Source organism: Bidens hawaiensis, unplaced genomic scaffold, assembly GCF_021521415.1.
Source record: "Bidens hawaiensis isolate Kalapana, Puna unplaced genomic scaffold, B.hawaiensis_p1.1 tig00001236_1, whole genome shotgun sequence".
Classification (NCBI taxonomy): Eukaryota; Viridiplantae; Streptophyta; class Magnoliopsida; order Asterales; family Asteraceae; genus Bidens; species Bidens hawaiensis.
Window position 1 is genome coordinate 1144031 of NW_027491070.1, and position 21041 is coordinate 1165071.

At 37.7% G+C, this 21041-nt stretch overlaps 3 protein-coding genes and 1 pseudogene across 5 annotated transcripts; 2 read left to right on the forward strand and 2 right to left on the reverse strand.

The window, feature by feature from the left end:
* Positions 1-2645: 2645 nt before the first annotated feature.
* Positions 2646-4604, forward strand: LOC143567228 (large ribosomal subunit protein eL42-like). Its single transcript, XM_077053697.1, has 4 exons — positions 2646-2783; positions 4008-4187; positions 4268-4342; positions 4433-4604. The coding sequence occupies exons 1-4, from the start codon at positions 2661-2663 to the stop codon at positions 4490-4492; spliced, it is 438 nt and encodes a 145-aa protein (XP_076909812.1). The 5' UTR covers positions 2646-2660; the 3' UTR covers positions 4493-4604.
* Positions 4605-4769: 165 nt separating this feature from the next.
* LOC143566066 (UDP-glucuronate 4-epimerase 1 pseudogene) lies at positions 4770-6290 on the reverse strand (annotated as a pseudogene).
* Positions 6291-12594: 6304 nt separating this feature from the next.
* On the reverse strand, positions 12595-13209 carry LOC143566077 (uncharacterized). Its single transcript, XM_077052864.1, has one exon. The coding sequence runs from the start codon at positions 13207-13209 to the stop codon at positions 12595-12597; it is 615 nt and encodes a 204-aa protein (XP_076908979.1).
* Positions 13210-17509: 4300 nt separating this feature from the next.
* Positions 17510-20753, forward strand: LOC143567241 (uncharacterized). Of its 3 annotated transcripts, none has more exons than XM_077053712.1 (9): positions 17510-17606; positions 17764-17851; positions 19246-19370; positions 19453-19490; positions 19562-19672; positions 19750-19829; positions 19988-20024; positions 20155-20196; positions 20387-20590. In XM_077053712.1, the coding sequence occupies exons 2-9, from the start codon at positions 17774-17776 to the stop codon at positions 20455-20457; spliced, it is 582 nt and encodes a 193-aa protein (XP_076909827.1). In that variant the 5' UTR covers positions 17510-17606; positions 17764-17773; the 3' UTR covers positions 20458-20590. The 3 variants fall into 3 exon arrangements, with proteins under 3 accessions (XP_076909827.1, XP_076909835.1, XP_076909821.1); XM_077053720.1 differs by having other exon boundaries at positions 17527-17581; positions 17751-17851; XM_077053706.1 differs by lacking the exon at positions 17510-17606 and having other exon boundaries at positions 17622-17851; positions 20387-20753.
* Positions 20754-21041: the final 288 nt, after the last annotated feature.

Consider the following 21041-nt stretch of genomic DNA (forward strand, 5'->3'; position numbering starts at 1 on the left):
TAGGCTCACTGATTGACGGGTGGTCCATTAGACAACCCTTAAATGCTAAAAGACCATTAATAATCGTACACTTTATCGGTCTATTTTGTGAAATTTGATGATTACGGTAAAATGTTATTTCAAGTACAGGAGACGCAAAAGAAGTGAATTGAAGCGTTGGAATGAAGCTGGCCGAAACGAGAAGCATGGACGATGAAAGATGAAAAATTAACAAGCAAACAAGGAGGCCACCGTAGCTTACAATACCCACCGTAAGCTACGGTGGAGGCTGAGACAAAGAGCCGCCGTAAGGCAGTTGTCTTCCGCCATGGGTTTTGTTAAGGCCACCGTAAGCTACGGTGGCCACCGTAGCTTACGATGGGTCCGACGCTGAAAGTGTAACAGGCCAATTTATATTGATTTTGGATGGCTTTTCATTATCTTATCATTATCTTTCAATCACAGACGACCTAGGCCAAGCGATTTTCAGGTGCCATAGTTCAATTTGGAATTGAGTAACAATTGAATACTTGGTTTAGACTCGTATGATTACTATAATCGAATGGATGATGAACCAAATTATGCTCGGCTAATTCTCTTTATGTTTTTCTTCGAATTGTAAGGTTTTGTCTTGAATATTATGTTGATTGTAAGGTTTTATTTGAAATGTTTTACACAAAATCATTTTTAAAATGAGTGCATGTTTGACACTTGATCATTTTTAAATCACTAATATGCCTTTAATGAGAAATATATATTTAGTTACAAATCATGTTCTAACAATCACTGTCTTTAAGAGACTTGTGCAACAAAAGGTAAAATACTTTCACACCTTCGTGTAACTATAATTCCTTATTATGACCCACACTTCACGTACATACTAGCCAGTTGTCCGCGCGATGCAGCGGTGTACGTAGAAACGCAACCGTTATTAGTACGTTTGTAACCTCGCAACGGTACATGCGAAACCCGAGAGTGGTATGCATTTAACGTGGCATCGGGCCTGTAACCGGTGGCAGTAAGCGCACCACATAATGCTTATACGCGAGCAACCGATATGTATAAACAATGTCATCCATGTAACTGATGCTTGAACGCGCATAACAGGTGGCGACAAGCAAGAAGCAAATATGAAATGTACAATAATTTCAAATAAACTACTTTTAACCCAATCCTTTTTTACGAACCTTTTTCGACCCGAAAGCGTTTTTAACCTGAAGCTCGTTTTGACATTAACCCTTTCGATCTAAACCCACCCCGACATGAACTAAATTAACCCTTTTTGTATAAACCTATTCCAACCCTAAACCGTTCCAACACCATTAGTCGAACATGCCCGACTTATTGCCGGTAATAATTGGTAATCATGTAACATGTTAGTTTTTTAAAAATTAATAAACTATAGCAATACCATACTCAAATTAAAGATAATAAAATGCTCGTTTTTATGGTGTAATTTTTTAGAAAGAATATTAACGTGTGAAAAAGTTACGGCCGTTTAAATGTTGTGGGGTAGTTGGTTAATAATTAGGGGGGAAATATGTAACTATTTAATATACTAACAAAACTTGATTAAAAATTGAAGGATCACTATTGTATATTATATTTAGATATGCAAAGACTACTTTACCCTTAAATTCTTAAAATTCTATGCATTGTTACTTGTATAATATGCAACAAGAGTGGTACCTCTTAAAATTTAAAAGGTCCCTCACTCCTATATTATATATAGTATAGATATAGATTTTTAGAAAAAATATTAACGTTTGAAAAAGTTACGGCCATTTAAATGTTGTGGGGTAGTTGGTTAATAATTAGGGGGGAAATATGTAACTATTTAATATACTAACAAAACCGAGCTTTGAAAGATATTTAGAGGCATTTTATGTACTACTATTGAAGAATCAAGTTAAAGGCCCGACCCATATGCCCGAATCAACCAAATTTATACCGTAAAATTATAAATAACGGATCAACCAAATTTTTAACCTATTTCTCTCTCTTAATTTCTCTCGTAAATTAAGCCTAAAAAAGTTGACATGTTGTCGCTAAAATTGGGCATTGAACTCGGTTCCGAACCCGTCCTGACTAACGCACGAATACAACAAGCTCCTTAGAAAAACAATGCTCGAACCCAAAACCGATCTCAAACCAAATGAACAAGTTCCACGTCTATCTGGTAAAAAACCAGACATGCCCCGGTCAAAACCGCTCAAAAACCCAACCATACCCTGAACCAATTCCTACCCGGCCTGGTTATTGACTTTGTTGACCAAACCCGGAATCGGTTAATAAAAACTCGATTTGTGCACCTCTAGTTGCCAATTGCCACAATAACAAGACCAATATTGTAGAGGTTCACACATCAAGTATTTCCAGGAACCAAAACCGAATAGGAACTAGTTCAGGTATAATATGATATTTAACCAAGTTTTTATCGGTTTTTTTGGTCAGATCCGGGTTTTGACCCGGCAAAGGTGATACCTGTTTCAAAGGTTCCATGTCTGGTACGATTTTTATGAGGAACCGAAACCCAAATTGTATCCGCTGGTCCGGCACATAACCGATTTTTTTCGTTTTTTCCCATTTTTACTAAATGGTACTAACAAGTAACAAAAGTTAAATTTCTTGTTTGGGCCCCCAAAACTTGTGAACAAACAAACGAGCCGAACATATAAAATATGGGCCAGTCTGTATACAAAACCCTAACCACAGCCAGAAGCTTAAAACAAGCACAAACCCTAGCAGTGGTGCGGCTGCACATCTCATCTCTCTTGGTCCACCTTCAGGAGCTTCAAGCCATGGTAACCAATCCAAATTCTCATCCTTCATGTATTGATTATAATTATCAACTGTGATTTGAAGGTGCTCTTGGAGTCTAATATACATAATTATTATTGTTGGGCATTTAGTCTCATAACATTTTTCATAAAAAAGTCAAAGTTTTAATCTTTTTATAAAATTTTAAGCAAAAAAAGGTTTTCGGAAATTTTGTTTATTCATTTGATATGTTTGATGAATATGTAATCTGTTATGTGATAAAACTGTAGTTTAATATCTTTGTATGCAGTTTTTTTGGTTTGTTTTGAGCTGCTAGGTTTATCTAATTTTTTAGTTATACATTTTAAGTTTTTTAAACTGCTAGAGTCATTTAATTGTAACTGTGAATTGGATGTATAGTCTATAAAATTTGCCATAAACAGTTTCAAGTTTTTTTTTTTAGAGTGAAAGCTAAAATGATTTGATTTTAAACATTTTCAAAGCAAGATAATCATTGGTTTAGCTATTGTTGTTTCAGTTTGATTGGGAAATTTGATTTTTTTAATGATTTATTTGTTTTTAGAAGACATTAATTTATTGTTATTAGTGCAAACAAGCTGAGCCAAGGCCGTGGCTAGTTTAAATGCTCTATTTTCAAAGCTCGGGCTTGGCTTGTGAGTTGATTTTAAAGCTCGAGCTTGCCTTGTTTACTATTTATTAATTATTTTTTGATATATTATATATATATTATGTATAAAATAATATATATTTTTTAATTATTTGTTTATGATATTTTATATATTATTTAATAAATATTAAATATATTTAGTAAAAAGTTATATAAATGACAGGCTTGTGAGCCTGCCCGAGCTTGATAAGTGAACCTCATTCTTGAGCTCGTTTATTATACGAGCATATGTTTAAGCTTGGGCCCGGGCTTGATTAAGCTCGGCTTGATCGATTTTGAGTATCTCGGCTTTGTTTGCACCCTTAATTATTATTATTCCCGAGCTTGATAAGTGAACCTCATTCTTGAGCTCGTTTATTATACGAGCATATGTTTAAGCTTGGGCCCGGGCTTGATTAAGCTCGGCTTGATCGATTTTGAGTATCTCGGCTTTGTTTGCACCCTTAATTATTATTATTATTATTGATTATTTGGTCTTGTTATTGGTACAGATTATTTAAACTTCATTTTCTTTATATGTGTCATTGATTTTTTAAGCATTTGGTTCTTTCCGGTTTTGTTATATTTTTTGGAACAACAGGTGAACGTTCCTAAGACTAAGAAGACTTACTGCAAGAACAAGGAATGCAGAAAGCATACCTTGCACAAGGTGACACAGTACAAGAAGGGAAAAGATAGCTTGGCTGCACAGGGTAAGCGTCGTTATGACAGGAAACAATCCGGTTATGGTGGTCAAACTAAGCCCGTCTTTCACAAGAAGGTATAAATATAAACTTTTTTCTTATAAAAAAACCTTTTTTTGTATAAAACTTTGTTACATTGTGTTGTTGTTTAATATAGGCAAAAACCACCAAGAAGATTGTGCTAAGGTTGCAATGCCAAGGCTGCAAGCATGTCTCGCAGCACCCAATCAAGGTTGGTTTTGAATTGCTTTCCATTTGTGTTTTTTTATGAGCGCGTTTTGTTAGTTGGCGACTGATGTTTTATTGCGTGTTTATTTTGCAGAGATGCAAGCATTTTGAAATCGGTGGAGATAAGAAGGGGAAGGGAACATCGCTGTTTTGATTTGTTTTTTGTAATTTTGTTGCAGCAGCTACTGGTCTTGTTTTTTGTTGTAGCAGACTTCTTACTGTTTTAAGTTTTTAAAACTTGTTATGCTAAGTATTTGTTTTGATTTGACATGTTGAGTTTGTTTATTTTGTGTTGTTTGATAGTTAATACTTACAAAGTAAACAGCAGTCTTTAGCTACATTCAAAATGATCACATATTTATGCACAATTTTAAACTCTTTTAATATTAAGAATACAGATCATGGTTTTTGTAAACATTTGCTAATAATATTCATGTCAATGGTAGAATACAAATTAATGATCTATATGTTCAACAGTTACAAGTATCATTGTTTCTAATACAATACAAACAAATTGAAATCAAACACCAAATGATTGTAACTTACATGTCCCAAAAGACCGTCTAGGCGTCTACGTTAATGTTATCGTCGAGTCACATGTTCCAATTTTCGACTGACGGTTTGCCATAATACCACAAATACCATTTAACAAACTCCCTCAACCCGGTTTGCAAATCAGTCGTCGGTTTATACCCGAGCTCCCTCTCGGCTAAACTAATATTCACATACGCACCTTTCCCACACACATCCACCACATCTTTCGTCACCTTCGTCTTCAAATGCTCTTCCAATATTGCCACCAAAGCGGGCACGGTCACGGGTGACCCGTTACCCAAGTTAAAGATCCGATACGGTGCACGTCCGTTTTTCGACCCGCCCGACCCGGTACTTTTACCCGATGTGTCCAATGACGCGACACACCCTTTTACAATGTCATCAATGTAGATAAAGTCCCGGGCCAGATCACCTTGGTTTCTGGTCCGGTACACTGTTATGGGTTCACCCAGTAGAATATTCCTGATAAAGGAAAAATAAGCCATGTCGGGCCGTCCCCACGGCCCATAAACCGTGAAAAACCTTAGCCCGGTTATTGATAACCCGTAAAGACGATTATACGTGTGAGTGATTTCTTCTCCCGTTCTCTTCGTGGACGCGTAAAGCGTCTCGGGCGGGTCGACCCGATCCGTTTCCGAAAAGGGTACTTTATTGTGGGCCCCATAAACCGACCCCGAACTAGCCCAAACTATCGCGGGTTGCGGGTCGGATAACCGACATTGTTCTAGAAGCGTGACGAGACTCGCGACGTTGCTATGAACATATGCGTGGGGGTTCTCGACGGCGTACTGCACGCCGACCTGCGCCGCCAAATGCATCACGTGCGTAAACTCGACCGTTTCAAACAACATCGACAAAAGCCGGGAATCGTTAATATCCCCATCGACGACAAACACGCCGTGAAACTCGAGCAAATCCCGACGCGTCTCCTTCAACGCGCGCCCATAGTAACTATCGAAATTATCCACCCCAACCACCCCGTCCCCTCGCGTTTTCAACGCGAGGGACACATGGGACCCGATGAAACCCGCGGCCCCGGTCACAAGAACAGTAATGCCATTGGGGCGGCGGGTTTCAGCGGAGGCACGCACGTGTTTATGCCACGAAGTGGAGCGGGGGCGAATGAGGGTAATGTAGGAAGCGGTAAAGGCGAGGAGAAGGAGAGCGTAGAGAAAGACGGTGGTGGCGGAGGGGAAGCGAGCGGTGGGGGACATGGTGTGATTGGAGGAACGAATTGGCGATTGGTTCCTCCAATTTTGCGGAGTCTGCTGCCTCCGACAAGAGATTCGATCTCGAATTTCGACTAAAGAAATTGAGAAGGAATAATAATGCAGAGACAGATGTAGATGCAGATGCAGAGATAGGCTAAATGGGGTTCTATTCTCTTCACCTGCAAAAAATGATCAAAGAAGATGTTTGAAAATATATATATTATATTAAGGGGTTGAAGCGATTTGGGCGGGAGGATCAGTCATGTTAACGGTATTATTATTATTATTATTATTATTATTATTATTATTATTATTATTATTATTATTATTATTATTATTATTATTATTATCCATGTGTGTAACAGATTTTTAAATATTATCATAAGTGTCCATCAAACTTTATATTGGTACAATCATGAAATTAGTACCTTCTGTAGGGGTTTGGGTTGTAATAGGAATGATAGAAATGGAACTTTAGATGGTAATACGCAACGGATATGGTATTAGGTGATACATGATTATCTTAACCTGTTTATTTGCTTCAAACCCAATATGAAATGAGGATTAGTTACAAATAATGTGTTATCCTAAAGTGTAGAAAGTGATTTGTACACTTTATCAAAGACAAATCAATGGTTGATTTTAAACAATTAAACGAGCCTAAAATCGAGCCAACGAGCCGAGTCATGGTCGATTTTGGCCCGGTTACAAAAATGAGCCAATTCAGATCAGGTTGTTTCAAATCAAATTTTTTTAGCTAGTTTTATTCGAGCTTTTATTAACGACCCACGAACCTGAGCTTCGAGCCGCGGGCTTTTTGAACAGCCCCCCACTTCGCATGTGTGCCTTTGGTTTGTTTTATTATTTTTTTTAATTAGTTAATTTAATTTAAAAATCCCTTGTGCCGCTAAAAACCGCCTAACACTGGTGTGAGGACGGTGTTACAAAACCGCAATCATTTGCTAAAATGTATGTTAAGTTTGATGGAATACCTTTTGATGCAAACAAGTTCCCATCTAGACTTTGGAGAGGTTACTATTATGACCATGCTACTAGAACAAAACAACCCGCAAGTGGGGGCAGAACGGTCATTTATACAGTTTATTCTCGGACTGCTTTACCAAAACAACAGCAGCAGAGTTCGGTGTTACTTTAAGCAATGCTGCCTACAGGTTGAATGTTAGACCTTTGCTTCGATTAGCGTGCAGCCCGGTTTTCGGGTCGGCTACTGGGTTCACCAACATGTTGCACCTCATCCCGTCTGCTAAAGAAGCCGCATCTAAAAAAGTTGACCATGTTTTCGCCGGGCCTAAAAGTTCAAGAATCTACATTGCCATGTCAGTTGTGACCTGTCCGGTCCGCTTATGGACAGCATTACCAGACTGTATCCAAAATCTACACTGCCTGCTGCAAGATCTATAAGGGTTTTTGGGCCCGATAAGCAGGTATTACAAGCTTTTAATAGCTTTTCTTATGGCAACATCACGTCTTATGGCGCCTGCATATTATGTTGAGGTAATAAGTAACTCAAAAACTTAATTATACTAAATTCATAACTAATATTCAAGGGTTAACCACGCAAATGGTCCCTGTGGTTTTGGTTAAGTTCACACATCTGGCGTCTCAAGTTTCAAAAGTGGCATGTTTAGAGTTTGTGGTTTCGATTATGTAAAACGTTTGGGGTCTAAAACTAACTTCTGTTCAATCTAGTAATGGTATTTTGGCCCATTTTCTAGGGTTAACAGAAAACTTAACAGAATTTAGTGTTAAACACTAAACTTGTTATCAAATTGAAACCCCAAACTTGTAACATATAAAACCGTAGGGACCATTTTACGATGTGTTAAGCTTTTAAGACTTGTATTTTTAAACTCTTGCAGAAGTTGCATTTGTTTGATGGATGAATTAATAGAGAGATTGAAGTGGTTTCGTCTCTTTCATCTATTTGCCATGCATTTAGATTGCTTTTACTATGTGATTAGGTGGTTATCCTTGAATCGTTACCATATGACACATGAAATGTCAACTTCGACTCATATGACCTTTTAGATTTAGAACTTGGCATGGTTCTTGATCAGACGGCGTCATGCTTTACTTTCTTTTATCAAGTACGTTATGGTGCCACACTAAAAAGTGTACTGGTTCTCGACTTAGCCAAAGACCTCACGTATCACTCAATTTGTTGTTTAATCGTCTCTTTCGATTTAGTGTACTCGTTCCCACACCACTGTCTGTCCAAAGACCAAATTCCTATATCTACTGCCTAGACCATTTGAGCTTTGTTCTCTTTCTACTATTACATATGTATATGGTTAATTGGCTAACCATTTTACTATGTCTTTTCTCATATTTCCACTATCACCTTTATATTCATTGTGAAATTTGGGGACCACATCAGACCATTGGTTGATGATTTCAGTCGGCTCACCTTGCAAGAGAGGGAATGTCGTGTTCTAAATATATGCTTATATATCATTGTGTTATCGATTGTTATTGGTTTGAGTTGCTAGAAGTGAGATCTAAGGGAAAGTAATGATGGAAAATGACTTTGATTTAAAAGAACTGCACATTGATTAAGATTTGAGGCGTTGCAATGTTATGTTTTTGCTATCCAGAAGCCATTTTGAAGAAAGTATTATTAGTTCTTTTATCAATTAAGAAAGTATGTATTGGTGTAATTGCATAAAGACACCTTATTGGAAGCGCAACAATGAGGCATATAATTTCGTAAACACATTGAAACCCATCTTCATTGATATTCCTGATCGATAGATGAAATTTGCACTCGTTTTGATGATTTTAACGACGAATTTTTGTGGTCATTCCTTCAAAGGCTAGACATGCCACGCCTTGTTGATGTTAGAAGGCTCAGCCCAAGATTCGAAAGGTTAGTTAATGAAAATAACTTCATTCGCGCATACAACCGCGGGGTTCGGTATGGACGTACACTCATTTTCATAGGATGAGAGTTCCACAACCACCAGGTGGTTGGATTTAGGGCAAGGAACGACCAAGACACGGTTACGTATTACTTGAGGGATTTTGGTCTTGATGTGGATCATGCGCCAGAAATCCTCGAGTTAAGTGGTTGTTTTCGTACTCTGTTGGTAGGGGTGTGCGTGGTGCGGTTCGGTGCGGTTTTGACTAAAACCGAACCAAAAAACCAAACTTTCGGTTTTATGATTTTTAAAACCATTCGGTTTCGGTTTTTTCGGTTTTTGGTTTTCAGCTCGGTTTTGAATGCGGTTTTTTCGGTTTTGCTAGTCGAGCCAAAACTTTTTGGGCAAAAAACACTTGACCCAAGATATTGAAATCGAGCATGCCATTTTTTTTAAACTAATGACTAATAGAAAATTGAATATATGCACCTAAAATATTAAAAGATAATAAAAGACATATTTGAAATTAAAATTCAAAATCAAAACCGAAAGTACCTATTATTGGTTTTTAATCATACTTGCAAACCAAATATACTTGTATTTACAATATGCTAAATTTAAACAAATATCCATCGGTAGATTTTGTTTTAATGATTATGGTTAAGATGTTATGGATATTTCGGTTCGGTTTTTTTGGTTCTTAACAAAATACAAAACCAAACCAAAACCAATATTTCGGTTTTTGCTAAGTTCAAAACCGAACCACCGGTTTCTATTTCGGTTTGGTTTTTTCGGTTCGGTTTTTTCGGTTTTGTGCACACCCCATCTGTTGGTATTTTGGTATCAAGATTCAGGCTTTGTGATATGCAACATATGGAATATGAAGAGTTAACTTGCCCCTCCACTTGAACCACTTATTGGGCTATGTAACAATGCGAAATGCAATACGCCTAAATGCGCAAAGGAATGACCCTTTGGGCTATAGGCTGCAGCTTGTTCATGCACACGGTCCAGATAGGCCGCCGGCTACGCGTTTACACATACATATCTCATATCCAGAATTTCTCGAGGGAGCAGTTGACTCGTCAACAAATGGGAAGTCTCTTATGCGTGGATCAACTATAAACACCAGGAGTACTCGGGCCGTTTTTGTTTCTTTCGGATCTTGAAGCTCGCTATGAACATATTTTTGTGGTGCCTGGTAGAATTATGATTGGAATCGTTTTCCCATTCTCATTAATTCAGCCCTTTAAATAGGGAATTACAAATACAAGAGATTACTCTAAATTAAGATAAGATCATCTTAATTTATACAAATATTATACAAATATTATTAGTTACGATTGTTATCTATTACACCCCCGCAGTCGAAGCGGGAGGTTCTCTGATGCTGAGACTGGACCTGAAATCTTCGAACAAAATCTTCGGTAGGCCTTTGGTGAAAATGTCAGCAATCTGGTATCTTGTAGGTACGTGTATAATTCGAACCTTCCCCCGTTGCATTTGTTCACGCACAAAGTGTATATCAAGTTCAATATGTTTCGTTTCTTTGATGTTGAACCGTGTTTCCCGACAAGTAAATTGCACTTATGTTATCGCAGTATACCAGTGTGGCTGACGATAATGGCCTACGGAGCTAAAGAAGTAAATTCCGGAGCCAACATATTTCAGCTACGACATTTGCGACACCCCTGTATTCAGCCTCAGCGCTCGATCGAGAGACCGTTGATTGGCGCTTTGACGACCATGAGAGAAGGTTGTCACTAAAATACACACAATATCCGGAGGTCGATCGGCGTGTGTCCGGACAGCCTGCCCAGTCAGCATCCGTGTATGCCCGTAACTGTTGAGTACCTGTAGTACCAAGCGTGAGACCGAGATTTTGCGTATCCTTTAAATATCGAAGGATGCGAATTAAGGCATTACAGTGTGTGACGTGCGGAGCATGCATATGCGTACATACCTGTTGAACCGCGTATGATATGTCAGGACGAGTGAATGTCAGATATTGTAGCGCACCAGTTAGACTACGAAACGTCGGGTCATTAAATGGGGTGGGTTTGGTGGGTTAGTCGTGGGTAAGGGAGGGGTAACCGAGGGCTGTTGTGTTTCTGGTGAAGTGGCCGAAGGCTGTGGTGGAGGCTGGTTTCGGGGCCGCCTGGAATAGACAAACGGCAGAGTGTTGGTATTTGGGCTATTAGGAGGCAGGTTGGTGTTTGGTAATATAGGGGCGGTGGGTTTTGGATTGCCAACTTGAGACCAAATATTTGGATTAAGGTCATCAGTGAGGAAGTTGTAGTGTTGAAGAGACGGTTTGTTAATAGTTTTGAATGGGAAATTGTTTTCATCAAATCGTACATGTCGACATACGATTATTTTATGTGAGGTGAGGTCGAGACATTTATATCCTCGGTGTTGGGTCGGGTAACTGAGGAACACGCACGGTTTGGATCGGAGTTCCAGTTTGTGAATTATGGTGTATGGTATTAAAGGGTAGCACAAGCAACCGAACACTCGTAAATGATCATAGTCGGTGCGCGATTGTATAGGATGTGTGTCGGTGTGCGGTTTTTAAGGGTTTTGGTGGGTAAGATATTAAGAAGGTAAGTAGCGACTTCCAAGGCATGGTGCCAGAAGTTGTTTGGGAGGTTGGCTTGGGCAAGAAGGGTGCGAACAATATTATTAATTGAGCGGATGGTTCGTCCCGCTTTCCCATTTTGAGAAGAGGTGTGGGGGCACGAGAAGCGAAACTGCAATCCGTTTTGAGCGCCGAATGCTAGAAAAGAGTTGTTTGAATATTCTTTTCCATTGTCGCACTGAAACTGTTTGATTTTGCGTTCAAACTGAGTTTCGATGAGAGTGTAAAATTGTTTAAAATTCGAAAAGACTTGTGATTTATTAGAAATCGGGTAGGTCCATAGGAAATTCGTGTAGTCATCGATAAATAAAATGTAGTATCGATGACCACCCGTGCTAACGATGAGCGATGTCCATAAATCACTATGAATTAAATCAAAATGCATGCAAGTAAAAGAACTAGAATTGACAAACGGTAGTTTAATGCTTTTCCCAAAAATACATGGTTCACAAACTTGAGAATGAAATTTATTACAATGAATAAAGTTTGACTTATTTAAAGACTTAAGTAAATCGAGAGGCGGGTGGCCCAGGCGTTGATGCCACACGTCTTGGGATAAAGCAGCAGCGAATCTTGGATAGAACCTCGGGCGTGAGAGGATAGAGGTCCCCAGTGCTATCACTGCGTAGGATACGCGCCTTGGTCTTGAGATCCTTCACAAGAAAACCAAACGGGTCAAAATTAATTGATATTTGGTTATCGGTAGTTAGGCGGCGAACAGAAAGTAAGTTTTTAATAATGTTCGGGGCAAGTAGAACATTATTTAGTTTAAAGGGTGGGTAAGGTGGTTTAAGGATTTGGTTGCCTTGTCCGGTCACGGGAATGATATTACCGTCGCCAACAATTATATTGCGTGAGATACCGGTATTAAAATTGAGTGAAAATTACCTGGATGGTTGGTCATGTGGTTGGTTGCACCGGTGTCCATGTATCAAGGATGCTCGGGCGAATAAAGTGACATTGTCTGGAATGCCTAGTCAATATTTGTCGGTATGTAACCAGTTGGTACGTAACCCATCTGATATGCTTGCGCTGGCCGTGGTCCAAGTATGGCCTGAGAGGTTTGTGTCGGTGGCCTAGCGACTGTCGGGTACGGGCACGGTGGCATAGTTTGCCAATGTTGCCAGGAGTGTGGAGTTGCTTCGGGTTGATAGGCGAGTAACGGTCCCCATGGAGTCTGAGGATGATGTGGAGTTCCCCCTCTGCCCCGTCCAAACATAGTTCTGCCCCGACCACGGCCGCGTCCGCGGCTTCGACCTCTTCCCCAATCAGCTGTGCTTTCTGTTTTGTTGTTATGCGAGGCTTCATGTGATGTTTCTGTCTTTGATGCAGCAAGGAGAGCAGCCCCTGCGCTTTGAGCAGCGTGGAGTGCATGAGCAGCCAAGTCGGTTTCCTCTTGGCAGAGTCTTGAGCGACAAACATTGAATTCGGGTAATGGGTCGGTGGAACAGATTACGGTGGCCACGGTTCGATATTGCTCTGCGAGGCCCCCAAGAACCTGTAAGACCAGTTGGGTTGGATATAGAGGGACATCCACGTTAGCCAGTTGATCGGCTAAAATCTTCACTTCTTGGCAGTACGAGGCCATATCTTTAAAAGATTCGAGACGGGTGTTATTCAGTTTCGATTGGAGATGCAAGGCCCAAGCACTCTTGTTATCTTGAAATAAATTCTCCAAAGCGATCCAGAGACTTCATGTGCAGTAGTATTTTTCTTCATCACTGTTTGAGTAAGATCAATGGATATCGTGCCATATATCCATTGTAGAACGATAGCGTCAATGCGTCTCCATTCTTCCTCGGTCTGAGGAGGGACAACAGGACCTTTGTCTTTGTCTGTTGAGGCCGATGCATCAAGTTTGATACGGGGCAGGAGGTGGTCGGACACCTGATGAGCAGTACAGTGGATCTTGAAAAGTTCGGACCATGTTACGTATTGGGCGCTTTCGTTGTCGAGGGTTAACGTAATGAAATTCCGGATATTGGTAACGGTGATGGCAGGGTGAATGGGAGAGGCCATTGAATGTTGCCTGTTAGGGAGAAGAGAGATCCGGCAGAGAAGAAAAAAAAAGGTAGCGGAAGGAGGGAGGCGATGGGAGAGAATTAGGGTTTAGGATCTATAGGTATGATACCATGATAGAATTATGATTGGAGTCGTTTTCCCATTCTCATTAATTCAGCCCTTTAAATAGGGAATTACAAATACAAGAGATTACTCTAAATTAAGATAAGATCATCTTAATTTATACAAATATTATTAGTTACGATTGTTATCTATTAGTGCCCGAGGTGGCATGCAGGAACTTGGATTTTTTTCCACCGTTTCCAAATGTTTTTGGTGATAGTTTCGTTTTTCGGTGTTTTCTACATTCAAGCCATACCGGATACCTATTAGCTAAAGACGTATATGCCCGATCCCGAAGAGCCCATAGATTACTGTGGCTGAGATTTCATGGAATCATACCTGATTCTATACGTCTTGAATATTGCTTCCTTTTATATATGAAATACCTGCAACAAATTAGCCAAATTGATCACGAGCTATATATAATCACACAGTACCACTGCAAATGGTCTCAATGTTTTGACATAAAATAATGACTAAGATATATACCAACTTAGCTTGATGATTAATTTCTTGATTAGTGATAGCTGATATATAAGGTGAGCACTCTACCCAACCTAGCTTGTACCTACATATATGAAGAAACATGAAACTAACCCGGGGTAGGATTAGCTTGATATCTCAACCGAGACTGGATAATCATCAATCTAACCCGTGGTGGGCTCAGATTAATGTTATCCGGTCTCCATGATGAACAAACTCACATCTCGATCTTCTTTTCCAGTTTGCTCGAGACCTGCCATGGGGAAAGTGGAGTTGACTACTAAGAGTTTCTCTTATTTACATACACAAAAATATGTGGGAGGCTCAGGCTCCTTTCACAATGGAGATGAACCTCATGGTATACCATCATGAAACCCTAATCTTATTGGGCCAAGTCCGGTTAGAGGTTACCTCCACACCCCTCAGCCCATTGGGCCTTGGTTAGTATACTAATAATGTAATAAATAGTTAAATACAACACGTAATGTAATAAGTGACGGCCGTACCTAGGGTTTAGTACCCTACCTCCACAGTATATAATAACATCAACCAACAAGAATCCACAGTTAGATCAAAATTGGTTTAGCCATGCCAAAATGAGTTTACAAAAAGTAACTTCACAATAAACATGAGATAAAGCTTCATACTTTGCGAGTCAAACTAAATGCAAGTCAACAATGCCATTGTTTCCGGTTTCTTTCTTACAAAAAAATTAAAAAAACAACATATTTTCTTCCAACTTTACAAGATGAATTTCTATTATGTTAAAAGGACCAACATGATGTTCAAGTTTGACCTATTGGCATTATTATTGACTACACACTAAAATAAGCATTAATTTGACCAAACAAATTTACCACAATAGCCGGCAAATTTATGCAGCTGGTCAATTTAACTGGTAATTTGTAGGTCAACAATGATCATTTGGGTTGGTAATTTTCCCTATTTGTAAATTAAGCATCGGACAAGTACTGCTTGTATTAATTAACCTAATTTTCTAATAAGTGATGATGATATAGCTAGGGTTTTGATGCCATTTTTTTTAACTCCGGTACCATAACGAACATAACGAAAACCGACCGGATATCAATTTTCTTTTTTATTTTTGTTCCGGTATCGTAACGAAAGAGAAGGAAACTGACCAAATTCGCGTAAAGTCACCGCCTTTTGTTTTAGTTCCAGTACCACCTCCCAGATTTTACCAATGTTGCACCGGGTAAAATCCTAGTTTATTTATAAGAGGAAAGGGAAGTAAAACGAAGGACGGAAAAACTTTGTCGTGTTTTATTTATGGAATGAAAAAACGAAAGGGACGCGTCAAAGTAACAAACTTTGTATATTTTCAAAAAGAGAAAAGAGAAGGAAAATGAAGGATGGGAAAACTTTGTTGTGTTTTTATTTATGGAATGGAAACACGGGTGCGTCTAGGAGAGAGAGAAAATGAAACTAAAATAACAAACTTTGTATATTTTAAAAAAGAGGAAAGAGAAGTAAAATGAATGATGGAAAATTTTTGTTGTGTTTTAATTTAAGGAACAAAAAAACAAAATGAGTGCTTTTGAGGGGAGAGAGAAAATTAAGAGTAAAATAAAAAAAAATTGTATATTTTCAAGTTGGAAAGATTTAAAAGGAAAGAGAATTGAAGAAAAATAGTAGATGACAAAATAAAAGAGACGAAAAGAAAATAAACTTTTCTTTTTCATAAATGAACTCGGGAACACAACGTGAAATGAAATGTATGAGTGATTACGAAGGAATGACAAAAAATGGTGTTTAGTTGGTCAATTAGATTGAATAAATGATTACTTAAATCATTCATACCCGTCGGCTTCACTTTATTCATCTTTCATACTACACTCTCAACAACACCACCTGACAACCATCACCTAACCACCCTAGCTACCACCTGACCACCACTACCTCCTCTTTACCACCACCGCTTAACCCCCCCCCCCACCTCCATCGTCTTCGTAGCCACCACAACCATTGTAACCGTCGTCATTGCCACCAGTGTTGCAAAAATCCCGACTATGCGTCGATTAATCGCTAGTTATATTACAATTAGAAAGTTTGGTGCCGCAAAGCCCCCATTGGGTCACTTTGCGGCAATGTATTAGGTGGTTTGTGTGTGTGTGTGTATTGTGTTTGTTTTGTTTTAGTTTTGGCTTGTAATGATTGTAACAAAAACTAACTGAATGTCCATTTTGTTTTTGTTCTTTTTTATTATTTTGTTTTAGTTACGGTACCATGACTAAAACCGGCCGAATCGACTAAACTCACCGCATTTTGTTTTAGTTCCAGTAACGTAACGAAACTAATCGAATGTTGATTTTTTTAGTCCTGGCACCGTAACGAACATGATGAAAACCGACCAAATTCGCGTAGACTCACCACTTCAAGGTCCGGGATCGATAACGGTCGGGTTTACCAATGATCGAGTTTTACTGACCGACTCCACGCCATTGATCCACCCTAATTTTTATATTTTTTTGTTTTATTTTTTGTCTTAGTTCCGGTACAATAGCACACGTAATTAAAACCGACAGAATTCACGACGACTTACTGCATCAACTAGGGGTGCTCTTCGGGTTTTTCGAGCAGGTTCTTCGGGTTTTAAAGTGTTATATCTTAATCTGAAACCCAACCCAAATCTCTCATGGGTTTTTCGGGTTCAAGTTTTTTTAGGTTAGGTTAATCAGGTTTCAAGTATTCTAGAAAACAAAACCAAAAAAAAAAAAAAACTTCAATGCTAAATTTAAAACAACATATCCCCCTTTGCTCGTAACGCAAATAATCAAATAATAAACCAACATAACTTTATAAAATAATTCAAAAGAAGAATAAAACTAGGTAACTAACTCAAACCATAATCTTCTTCAATTGGACGTGATTTGATTGTTCGATTACGGTTGCTATTAGTAATAAATGGAAAACATAAATTAACAATAAACAATCGATCAATAATAGTTGTAATAATAGTTGTAATAACAACAATCGATTATGGTCAGATTCTAATAACTTTAGTGGCTAAGACTAAGTCTATCATACATAAAAATATATTTAATTTCAAAACTAAAAGTTAATTTGGGTTTTTCGGGTTGACACGAAACTTATAAATTGAACCTGAAAACCAATCTGATTTACTTCGGTTCGGGTTCAGGTTCGGGTACGGGTTTTTTTAAGTTTGGTTTAGAATAAAAGTGACGGCCCTGACGCATGAGACAAGTTGTTCCTAGTATTAGTGCAAAGATTAAGTAACTAGGGTAAACTTACCAGTTACCACATGTCTAATTATTATCCACACATGGGCTGTTGTTGTTAACGGTGCAGTACCGGAAAATATAATCCAATCTGTGATCCAAACGGAGAAAGCAGTTAGTTAGTAAGTTATAGTTATACATACATATACATATACATATACATATACATACATGATGAGTCGGTTGGCTTTCAGTTTAAGTGCTACCGTTACTACCGTTAAATCATTCTTATTGCCTCCAACTCCACCATTTCACCTCAAAGTTTTCAATTCTAGGGTTTGCAGAATGGCGTCATCATCGGACTCATCATCACCGTCGCCTTCCTCCGCCATTGATTTCCTCACTCTTTGCCATAGCCTTAAGGTATTATTATTATTATTATTATTATTCAACACTATGCGTTATCCGTTTTAGGTTTCCGATCGCATTTTTAGGCTAATTGATTGATAGATAAATACAATTGGAGTTGTGAAGCCCTAATTTGTGAAATAGGTTGATGCTTACATGTTACGAACCTTTGAATGATTTATTGATTGCAGAAAGCTGTATATAATCTGAATGAAGTAAGTAGAAAATGTTGATGGTGTTTTCATTCATTGTGTTTAATGATTAACCAAATGTGAATTGTATCAATGTGGATCGAACTATGTATTATCATGTATGTTATGCTTATGTTTAGTTTTATGTGGTGTGTGTGATGAAATTTGTGTAAAGTAATTGAAAGATAAATTGTGTCATAGTTATCAAAGGCGCTAGGTGCACTCAGGGCGCATAGGCCTCGCTTAGGGTCTAGGCGCAAGGCGCGAAAAAAATTAGGGCCTAAGAGAAAAAAAATGCACTTAAATAAAAATTAAAATATATTATGTATTAGAAAAAAAAATACTATTCTTCATATAAAATAAACAAAAGCTATTATATAACATTTTAATGTTTTTGATAGTACCAAAAGTTTCTAAAAGAGTCAAGATTCAAATGTAATTCCAAAACTTGAATAACAAAATGTTCAAAGTAACGTACCAAAGTGTTCAACACATGAAAACCAAAAGTTCAAAACATAATTAATAGCAAAGGTTAAAATGATCATTGTTCTTGATCGGTCATCAATACCAATAAAGGTGTCGTCAACTTCAAAAGGCGAGCGCCTAGGAACTAAAAGCGCATATATTGGACCTCACCTAGAAAATGTGCCTAAGCGCAAGAAGCGAGGGCTTTTAATAACTATGAATTGCGTATAAGTTGAAGAAGACTGTTGTTTGATAATTATTTATTAGTTATTTGTGTCTGTTTGTCTGAGTTTGACTTATAATTAAAGCCCTAAATTTACAAGCTAGGATGCTTAGAAACCCTAAGTTTACAAGTGATGATAGTGGCAGAATGATATCTTGATTGCACAAAGTGAGTAGACTTTAAAAAGCAGTGAAAATATTGATGGTGTTTTCATTCATTTGTGTATCATAGACTTGATTTACATTTAGCTTGTGTGAAATTGAAATATAAAGCCCTACAGATTATGAAGTTGTTTTCAAGGATGAGTGCCTTTCACTCTCATAATTGATTTCAGCTCCAATAAAGTTTGAAATATATTGTATTTATGTTAAAGTGATTGTCTGAGTCAGTTGATAATGATTGATAACTCATAACTAGTGTCACATCTATCATGACTTTTATGTATTTTTAAGCCATTTGAGTTCCTATTGTTCGATTTTTCTTGTTCTGCTGGTCTTCTTCACGTGTGGTTATTGATGTATTTATTTCAGTCAACTAAAAGAGCAGGATGGGTGAAAAGAGACATTGCTGGCCCTGAATCTATTGCGGACCACATGTATAGAATGGGGTTGATGGCTCTTATTTCTAATGACACTCCTGGAGTCAACCGAGACAGGTTAGTGTTTTTCTCGTTAAATACATATTAATCTTTATTTACTTGGCTTAACTTTGAATCTTTTGTTGGTTTCATCTTGCAGGTGTATAAAAATGGCCATTGTGCATGATATTGCAGAAGGTAGTAAGCAACTTAACATACTATCATCAAATAGAGTATTTATAGCGTATTTGGATTTGTTTTTTGGATAGCAATTGTTGGTGACATCACACCCTCGGATGGGGTCCCAAAGGCGGAAAAAAGTCGGCTTGAGAAAGAAGCAATAGAACATATGTGTAAACTTCTAGGTGGGGGACCACGAGGTGCGTAATACTCTTGTTACTGTACAACAATTTCATAGGCATTTTGGTAATTTCTTACTTGCTGTAGCGTATTACAGCTGATGAGATACACGAGTTATGGATGGAGTATGAAGAAAATTCTACAAATGAAGCTAAGGTTGTTAAGGACTTTGATAAGGTATGCTTTCATACGTAATAAACAAGTTCATTTACATTTGAAAGAATTATCGTCTTTTTAGTGTTATGGTTGCATGAAAGGTATAAAGCTTATATTTATTTATATATAACTGTTTTTGTAGTGTATTAACTGATGTTAGTTGTTCTTTATCCTTTCAGATTGAGATGATACTTCAAGCTTTGGAATATGAAAACCGTAAGTTGTTTCTGAAATATATCTGAATTTTATGGACCATAATCAATAGTATCAGTATGATATGTAACATTAAGTAAACGATTAGTTTGTGTATTATTTGTAATAATTTTCTAAGTTGTATAATATGCAGAACAAAACAAAGACTTGGAGGAATTTTTTGAGTCTACTGCAGGTATGGAAATTTGATCCATTTTTGTTATAAAACAATCTCACATGTTACAGAAGGTTACTTGCATTTAACTTTATATATAACGTACCACGTTGATTATTCTAAATCTAGCTAAACTTTATTTATATATCCATATTCCATCCTCATATAGTCATATTTGACTTTCTTAACGACATATATTGTATTATTGCAGGCAAGTTTCAGACGGACATTGGTAAAGCATGGGCTTTAGAGATAGCATCAAGGAGGAAAAAACAAGGCTAGATTATGGATACGAACCAATGGTTAAAAAGATTTTGGTTAATCTCTGCATATTTGAGATACTATTCATGACAAACTTTGATGGGAGTCATAATGTTGGCCCTAAAAATGCTTCTCTGCTTTACTCTTTTAGTAGTTTGATTCTTGGACTTATTAGTTTTTACTTCTGCAGCTGTCTTGTTTCAAAATGATAGTGTTATTGCACTTTGATCCTAGATTTTGTTGATCATTTCTTAATGGAACCCACTCATAATGTGTCATGCTTATTAATCTTATGCTATTTTCTCTTTTCTGTTCTTGATGCAACACATGCATACATGATACATGATACATGTAATATATACTATCGTTCTGTTTCGAGTTTTGACCATAAGAAGAAATGTAGAGAAGTGTATGATATGATCAACTCAACTTGCCTCCACTCATTTGGTTAGAGTAAAATATGACTCATTTCGAAATATCGTTATCATGAGTTTTATTTTGTGTTTTGTATTTTGCTAAAACCAGTTCAATGTGCTCAAGTTTGTATTTTGTATTTTGTAACAGTTCACAAGTAATCAAGATGGTTAAAAAAAGAAGAAAACTTA